At 46.3% G+C, this 10,167-nt stretch overlaps 1 protein-coding gene across 1 annotated transcript; it reads left to right on the plus strand.

The window, feature by feature from the left end:
- Positions 1 to 504: 504 nt before the first annotated feature.
- On the plus strand, positions 505 to 9,803 carry HMGN5 (high mobility group nucleosome binding domain 5). The gene is made up of 6 exons (XM_037408281.1): positions 505 to 743; positions 2,150 to 2,179; positions 2,706 to 2,735; positions 3,668 to 3,718; positions 7,676 to 7,819; positions 9,117 to 9,803. Exons 1-6 carry the CDS (start codon positions 729 to 731, stop codon positions 9,162 to 9,164), a joined length of 318 nt encoding a protein of 105 aa, XP_037264178.1. The 5' UTR covers positions 505 to 728; the 3' UTR covers positions 9,165 to 9,803.
- Positions 9,804 to 10,167: the final 364 nt, after the last annotated feature.

Raw genomic sequence — 10,167 nt, forward strand, 5'->3', positions numbered from 1 at the left:
GGCGCGGCGGGAGGGCCGGAGCCGCCGCCGCCATGTTGTCGTCCTGCGGCCTGTGGTAACTTTCGTGGAAGTTTCTTTCCCGGCCTCTGGGGGAACGAGGGGGAGGCAGGCGGGGGAGCGGGGGGCGAGCCGTGGCCGCCGGGGCAGGAGGCGGCAGAGCGCCGAGGCGCTGAGGAGAGGCGGCGGCGTGGGGAGGCGGCGGGCCGGAGGCTGACCCCCCACGCCCGCCAGCGCGCCCGGCCGCCGCGGGCCGCGTTGGGGCCGCTGCCGGCGCCCTCCCCGCCGCGGCGGCGGCGCCGTATTCACCGCGCGCTTTAGGCCGGCTCCGCTGCGCAGACAGCGTAGGGCCGCCGTCCCTCCGCCTGCGAGCGTCTCTCGCGCTACGGCCGCCGCCCCGCCCCCCGCCCCCGCCCCGCCTCTCGGGCCGCTGCCCGCGCTCCCATTGGCCACCGCGGCCGTCACTCGGCGGCTGGGCCCATCTCGCGCTCCCCATTCATGCAGTTTGGTTGCGTGTTGGTGTATTTTACTGTTTGCAATAAAAGAGGGGGGGATTTTTTTTTGTTCAGTTTGTGCTGCAATTAACTCTTGGTCCTTTATACATCTCTTTTTTTTTTTTTTTTTTTTTTTGCAATTTGGCAGAACGGTTGAAACAGTTTTTTGGTGGTTACGTTTATTTTTTATATCTCTCTCTATCTATATATTTTGCAATCAACTATTAAGGTGCAACTATGCCCAAAAGAAAGGTAAGTACAAAAAAAAAAAAAAAAAGATTAGGGGAGACAGATGGGGAACGAAGGGGAGAGATTAAAACAGCGATTTGCAAAATTACCTGTAAATTTTCGCGCGCGCGCGTGTGTGTGTGCCTATGTGGAGTTTTTGCATTTTTAATTTTTTGTGGATATCCTAAAGCGGAGCTGGGACTGGAGGGAGAGGGCTAGGGCGTGTGTCGGGGCCGCTTGGCGCGGGCAGGGGAAGCCTGTGAGTTCACTTTGGGCTGTTTTGTTTGCAAGGAGAAGGCTGAGCAGTGTCTCCATGCTGGATTACAAACAGCCATAGTGCTGCTGCTGCCCCTATGGAGAACACAGGCAGGCAGCGCTAGGCACGGAGGGCTCTGCCGCTCGCCCAGCGCCCAAAACCCCGCCGCCGAACGGCCCCAGCACCCCCGGCCACCTCCGGCAGCATTTTAGGGCGGATCGGGCCATTCCCCGGGAGGATTTGGGTCTAAACGGTGCCTCTTTCTCCTGCGTTTGCCTTTGTTCTCCTTTTTTTTTTTTTTTTTTTTTTTTTCCTCCCACTTCTTGTCATACCAGATGGTTGTGCAATGGTAATTTGGAGCCATTAGGCGGCGCAGAATTTGAAACTGTCCTTGAAGGAAAGCGGGGAAGGGATTCACCACCATAATTAGTAACTTTATAGCTCGACGGGCCCCACCGCGCACCCCCCCCTCCTTCCTCACCCACCCACCCCGCCTCTACCAACCCCGACGCCCCCCCCCCCATCTCCAAGCTCCCCAGCCCCGCCGCCCGGCCCGGCCCCGCCACTGCCAGCCGGGCCCCACGGGCCGCCCCTGAGGCCCTCAGGGCTCGGCGGGGCCGCGCTGCCGGCGCCCCGCCGCTGAGGAGAAGGAGGAGCCGGCGGCCGCCCCCACCCGCCGCGTCCCCCCCCGCCCGGCTCGCCCGGGGCGCTTCGGCCTGGCCCCGGAGACCCCCGGCCCCACCGCGGCAGGGCCGGGGGTCTCCGGGGCCAGGCCGAAGCCCCCCGGGCGATAGCGTGGGGGGCGTGGGCCAGGCCGCCGGCATTGTCCTTGCGCGGGGCTGGCGACGACCTTGTTATGGCAGGTAATTTGGCGGGAACTTTTTAAACGCGGGGACGCCTGGGCGTGCTGACGTAGGCCCGGCGGCCCCGGGGCATTGTGGGAGTTGCAGTCCGTGAGGAGATTGAGGGAGGCGGGAGGGGACACACAGACACACACACAGACGATCGGTCGCCGCCATCGACCTTCCTGTTTTTAGCCCCCCCGGGAGACGGTTTAGCCCTGCGGGGGATGCTGGGGTTCCCCTCAGGCCCTTGGGTTCCCCTCAGGGCTCTGAGGAGCCGAGTGCAGGGGATGGCGCCACCCTCTCACCTCAGTCTCTGGCTTTCCTTGCAGGCTCCAGCTGAAGGCGAGGCAAAGGAGGAGGTAGGAGCTGCTTCTTTGGTTGCCCGTCCCCGCTCCTCCAAGAACTTCTGTGGTGCTCCACAGAAATTACAAGTTCCCCCAGGGTGGGTGCGGGCGCGGGCCCTGTGCCTGGGTTCGGGGTGCCCGGGCTCATTCCTTGGCCTGTCACCTGAGGTGGGCACTGGGTGTCTTGGCTGCAGCCAGTAGCTCCGCTGGGCTGAGGCCATTGGCTCGAACAGGAACATGTCCCCTTCAGCTTTATGGGCAGTGGCTCAGTGACAGAGCCTTAATGGCACGACACCTGCAAGTAAAGAAACTTCATCACTTACTGCCTCACTGCGGTAAACGGGCAGCTGCATAGAGTGAGAATGATTGAACTAAGCTGTGCTTTTGGGAGATCATCACCATAATGTCCATAATTTCATAAATCCCCTTTGTATGGGGCTTCGTGACGTAGTGTGCTTTGTTATTATTCTGGGTTGCAGTTCTGAGAAAGCACTGCTTTATATGCTTTCTGAATGTTAGTGACACATCTTTCTTTATGCAGCCAAAGAGAAGGTCAGCTAGACTATCCGCTGTAAGTATCTTTATTTACTTTCTTAATATTGCATCACGTGGAATGCTAAGTTCTAAGGGACAGTTACAGAGAAACTGTGTTTTTTTCCCACTGGCACTGTGAAAGGCATGGTTAGAATATTGCAGTGTTCAAAAGTAAAATTCCTACTATTCTGTGTTTCCAGTCCATGAGTATCAACATGTTACAGTCTTACTTTTAGACGTTTCACGTGAGGTGTAACCATCTTTGTTAGTTAACATTCAGTCTGGAGGCATGAGCGCCCAGAGTCAAGGAATATCGATGTCAAGATGCATTTGTTCTTTGTAGGTCTTCTCCATCCACATTCCTGCTCATAGCTCTATAGAGTGCCTGCTCTATACTTGTAATTTGCCCATTGATTTTGTGGGCCCAATTGCTGGGTAAACTGAGACCTAGAGGGTGTAAATCTGTGTCAAGCGGTAGGGTTCAGCCCAAGGCCACAGCCTTAAACAGGCTCTTGGCATCCTTTTCTACAGATGGTTAGTGCACCCAGCCCTTTTTTAAGCCATCTTAGACATGCCAAATGGATAATGGTTGCTATTTAAAAAAGAAAGTACTTAATTTTAGTGAAAGCTAAGATGTGTGTTCATACTTAGAATTATGTCCAGATGTTAACACCTTTCATTTTTTACACGCGTTTGCCTTGACAGCAGACAGTAGCACCCAGACACAGTAATGGTCCACTTACTGCTCCTGTCAGCATCTGCACGAAAGCCACCGTAACATACATGAGGAGATGTGGATTTGGATAACGAAGCATACTGATCTGCCTCTGGCAGTTACTCCTCTATACTACAGAATGAAGCAGACAGCTCTAAATTATTTTCTGTTTGAACAGTTTTCGAAAGTTACTAACGTGTTACTAAAACATATATAGCATTTGTCTCACTCTTTCTTATGTGTGTTTTGTACAGAAACCTGCTCCGCCTAAACCGGAGCCAAAGCCCAAAAAAGCAGCACCTAAGGTAAGTGCTCGAGATCTCTTGAACTGAAGTTATGCTTCTTGTTCTCAAGGTGTTTATAGGGGGGGAAAAAAGATCCACAATTGCTCATTTTGTTTTTTCATTATTTTCTTTAAAGATTTAAGATTGGATTTCATGAGTTGAAAGAATGTGAAGGATGTAAAGATAATTTTATCCAATTCCTAGTGAAGGAATGTCGTAAACTGAACAGATTGGTTGTGGTGAGGCTTTACTGCTTGCCTTGCAAGGCCATTCTGAACTTTCATATAGTGCATTGTTGGGAAAACAATGCTTTGAATAGAGAACAGAGGGTCAATTAGAGAAGGCATTGAAAATCGTGCTTTTAATTACAGTTTCTTACAATGTTTTTATTCAAACGCACTCTTGTCAGTTAGTTATCAATTTATACAATTTTAATTGCTGGGGGTAAAGTTCTACATACCCGTTACCTTAAGCCAGATAATTTTGGAAATGTCAAAAATATTGGCATATCTGACAGTATACTTAAAAAAGAATCTAAAGCTCATTGTTGTTTTGGAGCTACAATTTGAAATTCAAAAGGGGACAGTTCTGCAATCCATGAGTATTTCTTTGTACCCCCTTCCTGTCACAAACTTCCCCAGTGGTCAGTTTGCAGTGCTTTTTTCTATCTGTAAATATTCAGATCTTATGAGGACTTTGCAGCTGGAAAAAAAATTCCAACAACAAAACTTTAGCGTTCTTTTTAACCTGTTCCTATCATACATTTTCTGTTGTGGTTTTGGACAGTCATATGGGCAAAGCAGAAGTGTGAGAGATGCGGGGGATGACAGGCTGGGAACCTGCAGCTCTTTTCTGTACATTTAAAAGGCCCTGCAATTGCATATGGCACAGTAGACTTCCAGATGATGAAAACCATTCTACCTCCCAAGTCCTGCTATGTGGAGCAACAGAGATAGGAGAAATGGACAAGAAGAAGAACCCTGCTTGTCATTTTGGGGACCCGGCATCTCAGCTCTTTAATGGCAGTGGTGTGCAGAGCAAGTTTTTTCACATTTATGTCTTGGTTGTGCAGCTGGATTTCTAGATCTCATTCAGGAGTGGCAGGGGAACCTAGGAGCCCTGCTGCTCTGCGTTCCTGTGGTGTGAGCAAGCAGCTGGCACACAGTCTGGATTGCATCTCCCTGTAGTGGCTCATCCCTAGGGAAGAGGAGGGCCCCTGCCACTGGTGTTTGCTCTTCCAGCCCAAGTGGCAGAGAGCGGCTTGGGCATCTAAAAGTCTTGGGTTCTGCCTCTGCTGATGAACCATGCAGAGGTCAGTGCAGTGGCATACAATGCATGTTGTTGGTATTTTCTTTTTTTTCCAAGTTTGCTTTTTTAGTTATATGGAAACATCTCAGGGTTTATACACAAAAGCTGTGTTAACCGCATCTTAAAAGTTGTGAAAATATGCATTCAAAAGTTAAGGACTGTAGGTGACTGTCAGGACTTTGTTTGACAGTTCCCTGTGCAAGCTATATGGTGCAGTCTCCCTCTGGGATCAAAGACTGTTCAGTTCTGCCAGGAGTGGTGCCTTGGTCATTGCCCCACACGTTGCCCCCCTGTTGGAAGGGTATGGTCCTCTTGCTTCTAAGATGCTGGTTTGAAACCAGGATATTTGAGTTGCCTTTTTGGATCTCCAGAGCTTCTAATATTGGATCAATATCTCTGCAAAAGGGGATGTAATAAGAATTGTGCAGGCATCTTTAATTCTTGTTTCCCCCAAATGCTTAACTTTAAAACTTTCAGATTCTTTGAATGTTTCTTTGTGTGTAAGAATAGATTTCACCTTTTAAACTTAGACATAGTGGAAAACATAGAGCCTGGAAAAAAGTTTTATCACTTATTTATAAAACACATGACCTTATTACTGAATTGATGTTGCCATCTGTATAGAAAAGTCACTCAGGAAAATTAATGTAATGGTATTAGCTCAGAACCAGCTGAGAGGATGGAAGAACCTTGGAAACTGAAATATAACAATGTCTCCTTGGGTATTTTTTTTCCTGGGCTCGCATGGTTGTGGAAGTGGGCTTGATCCCTTAACAGGATAGCCACTAGCTTGTCCCCAGAAGCCGCAGATCTTAGAATAGAGCAGAGGTCCTGGGTTCCTGCTCACAGTCCTTTGCTATGACACACTTTCTCTTTGGTCAGTCCAGTCATGGAAGCCAGTTTCTGTGGATTCTCCTCAAATGCTTTCTTCAGAGGAGCTTTACCAGTGAAGAGTGGGCTACAGAGAATTACAGTTTTAGCTCCATTAATATTTTCTTGTCTTTTTCAAATGGGGTAAAGGGAAAGATACCGTCCTTCAAACAACCCCAAGTCTGTAAATATCCTTCATGGTTTACATTGGAAGGGCAAGTGACTGACACACCTGGGCTTGTGAGTTTGGAGCTTGCTGGTGCTGCTGGAGGAACCCTTCACTGTGGACTACTTACGTATGTTTCAGAGGTCTGGTGAGGTCTGTTCTAGTGACAGAGAGCAAACCAGTACCATAGTAGCAGTGCAATTATAACCTTACTGCCAAGCGGTACCAGAATACTTGGCTGCTGACAGTACTGTGATCTTTTTCCTGCCTCTTGAAAGTTGGGAGGACTGTTCAGCCAGCAGAGGGGGAAAGAGTGAGTGGAGGCATACTCTTTCCTCCTCTGGTGACACATCTCTTGGAAGAAGCCACTACATGTCACTGCTAATTCAGTCCCCAGAGAGGAGGAGAGGTTTGTTGAGGGTGGGCACAGCCCAGGAGAAGGGGCCTTCTAACTGTATCATAGTAGAGTTTCCCAGGTGGGCTGAAACCCCTCAGCAAGGTCAGGCTGGGGAGTGGGAGGTCAGAGAGGAAAAACCTTCAACCATTTGAGTGCTACTAAGTTCCTGTCTTTAATTTTCTGCGTTATGATAGGAATTGGTGAATTTTTAAGCATCAGTATCATTGAAGAATCAGGTGACTTTGCCCCTTATACTCTGAATCTAGGTTTACCTTTAGCAAGCAGCTCATTTTTAATGTGAATTAATTTTATACATTAATAAGCAAGGTGCTGAAGTAAGAAAGTATACTTTTTGTAACTTCCAGTCACTGAGACAACTCCATCTTCTGAGAGGAGAGAGAGATATATATCTTCAGAATTTATCTGTTTATCTTCACTTACCTGTGAGGAGTAATTTTGCAGGTATTTATGGTTCCTCTGTTGGAACTAGGTTAATCAAGCAAGGAGCTAAGCTAGTCTGCTTGGTGCATTTACTTATTAGCAGCAAGAGGCAGATCCTCAGAAGTAAAACTAACGAGAGTCATGTTTGTTACTGTATTGGGGTTGGGATCTGACCTTCCCATATAGAAAACTGTTACTACAGAAGTTGTAGCATCAAGTGGTGCTTTGATTTAGCCTGGTCCACGTATAAGAAACTGAGCCTAAATAATAAATGCAAAGTTCTCGTTGTTACTGAAGTGATGCTGTTGAGCCCCCAACTTGTCTATCACACAAGTGGTTTATTATAGTAAGGAATATTTCTGGCAGCGAAGGGGGAAAGTCCTTTGACTATAGCTTTGTTACAGTTTTCTAAATAGGCGTTAATAGCACATCTGAAATATTCTGGTATTTCCACTAGTTGTACATGTTCTTTTTGTTCTGTGGTACGCCTTTCAGCAGCACAGCAGAAATATGGGCCAGTTTAACATTTTTTAGCTAATTTAATTGAATGCCTATTTAAAATAGGAATTCTTTTAACCCCAGCCACAGCTTTTATATTATGCACTTCCCAGTAGCACATTCAGGACAGAACAGAAAGAAAGCACTTCTCCTTAGAAACTTTCATCTCATCTTTGTCAATAGAAGTTCAGTATGTAGGAGCAGGTTGTGTAGATGGTTTTCGAGTTCAGGATGTGCTTCTGCAGATGTACGAAGTGGAAACTGGCATTTACCATATCACGGTCTGTATTCTTAACAGAAAGAAAAGGCAGCAAATGATAAAAAGGAGGACAAAAAAGCAGCAACAAAAGGGAAGAAAGGAGCCAAAGGCAAAGATGAAACTAAACAAGAGGATGCTAAAGAAGAAAACCACTCTGAAAACGGAGATACCAAAACTAACGAGGTACTTTAGCTACAGTAAACGTGAATAAACGCAGATGTATTGGTAATAAAGCTGTGGGAGCTTAACGCTTGGGCCTCCTTGTGAGAAGGTGGTGTGTGTCACTGCCATCCTGTAAAGACAGACTGACTGCAGTATCTACACAGGGCAGCTCCCAGGGAGAGCCTGAAAGAGTAGTGTTCTCCTTCAAACTTGCTCCTGCTCTGTGGTAGAGTGCTTCCACAGGTGGTCTGTGCTATCATAGTGTCCCTCTCGGGGTTGGCACAAGAGCAATGCAGAGTATTTGGGGAACAGTGAAGCTCAGTAAGATTGCTATCCAGCCCTGAGCTGACTTTGCATATCCTGTCCGGACTGCTGGATTGCCTCTGCTGCTCAGCGTGGGTTGGTACTGTGCCAGAAATCTGGTTTTAAGTTTTACACAATTCTTTAAAACAATTCTTTGCCTCAGAACAATTCAGCAAGAGATCTGCAAAATGAACTTGGGTCTTTTCTCTTGATCTGCAAGCCTCTTTCTTACATGTTTTTACTGTATCAGCTGCTTACCTGAGAGCTATGACTAGCTACAAGCTTCAGTCAGCCTCTGCTGGCCTTTTCCTAGCAGATTTCTTGCTGATAGTAGAGGAGTAACATTTGCTACAGGCACCCTTTGCCCCTGTAGGCACAGACTAGCCCGTTGTGTTTTCTGTTGCTTTTGATTTACAGTGATCTCTGTTCATGAGTTGGGTATCATTATCCAGTTAATGGGTCGTTTATTCTTTCATTTCTAAAACTAATTCAGGAGCTTCTTTGCTAAAAAAATAATATGGAGCTAATGTACTTCAAAGGATCTTTGATAGAAGCTTTGGAGTTTTGATGTGTTGACTTAAAAAAATAATAGCAGACATTTTTATAGAAAACAGGTGAGAACCAATTTCCCCAGAGTTTGGACAATACATGAGTATCGCGGTTTGATGTGTAATTCCTATACTCTGCTGCTTACGGAGATGAGGACTTGGTACTTTCCCTAGCGTATGATTGATCTTAATGTAAAATACATTATAAACTTCTGCCTCTTTGGAGGCTTTTAACATTCCAAGGTCAACTCAACAATTAATTAATACTCAACTGTGTTACAATTTTTAGAATTACCAGCTGACGTGGTGTTGTGTGGGTGTTTTCTGTAGTAGCTGTGCATTCTTGTCTGTACACAAAATGTTGTCCATGTCTGTGCTAACAAACTAGTCTCTCTTTGATGCTTGTTAGATTGGAATCCGATTAGCATTACAAATAATATTTCTATTCTTCCCAAACACCTTTATAGGCACCAGCTGCTGAAGCATCTGATGATAAGGAAGCCAAGTCCGAGTAATGTTAACCCTGCCCTATATCTCCATCATTTGGTATCCGTACCTCCATGCTGTATTGTTAACAGAGAGGAATATTTTTATCAACTATTTTATAAATGCAGGTTTTTTTAGCATGAATTTAATTATGGAACATCTTCATCTCGGTTACTTGGGAATTAAATCCCTAACAAACAAAACAAAACAAAAAAATTCATTGTTTTTAAATTTTGTGATTGTAATAGTTTGTATGGTACATGGAAAGAATAAGTGGTGGTAGCTTTTGACTTCTGTCAGTGTGTCCCTTTTTGTGTAAGTCATGCTTACAGACTTCAGACTTTAATTTTTCCCTTGTATGTGTTGTATGGTTTCTTAAAGTGGGGAGGTCTCAAAACAAATAACCGTGTTAAACATTCCAGTGGTTCTGTGGGTTGCTTTTATAAAGAAGGTGAGCTATTTTCATGAAAAACCTAAGAGCTGGAAATCTGTTGTTTCCCAAATGTAATTTTATTTTGTCAGTTTTGAAAAAAGAAATAAATAAAAGTGTAATCATGTTTTTAAATGAAATACAAACATTTCTTTTAAAAGGGCAGGTTGGTTGTATGTACCCACTGTTAGGAATTTTGCTGGATTTATCTTAATAAAAAAGACTCCTCAAAAGCTGATTGTGGTTTGTTGCTTGGGCTGCAAACGTACTGCTGGAAAGCTCCCAAATTCCAGAGAGCTGTGGTAGTGCAGGGCTTCAGGCTGAGGGAACTTATGCAGCTTTGGGCCACAGCACGATTAGGGCTCGAGCCCCTGTTGTCTGCAGTTACATAAACAAAAATGACTTTAGGGGCCAGCCTCTCAGTAGCCGAAATGGGAATAGATGATTTCAGAGGAAGCGTGCTGGCTTACCCCAGCTGGGAACTTCAGCTGGTGCTTTTGGATGATGGCTGACCTTGTAAACTCTGGTGCTTACTCAAGAAGAGGTGGCATACTTGGTGTTGTCCCATAGGCCCTAACCATTATAGAGGTTACTACAAATTC

This window comes from Falco rusticolus, chromosome 14 (assembly GCF_015220075.1).
Source record: "Falco rusticolus isolate bFalRus1 chromosome 14, bFalRus1.pri, whole genome shotgun sequence".
Lineage (NCBI taxonomy): Eukaryota > Metazoa > Chordata > Aves > Falconiformes > Falconidae > Falco > Falco rusticolus.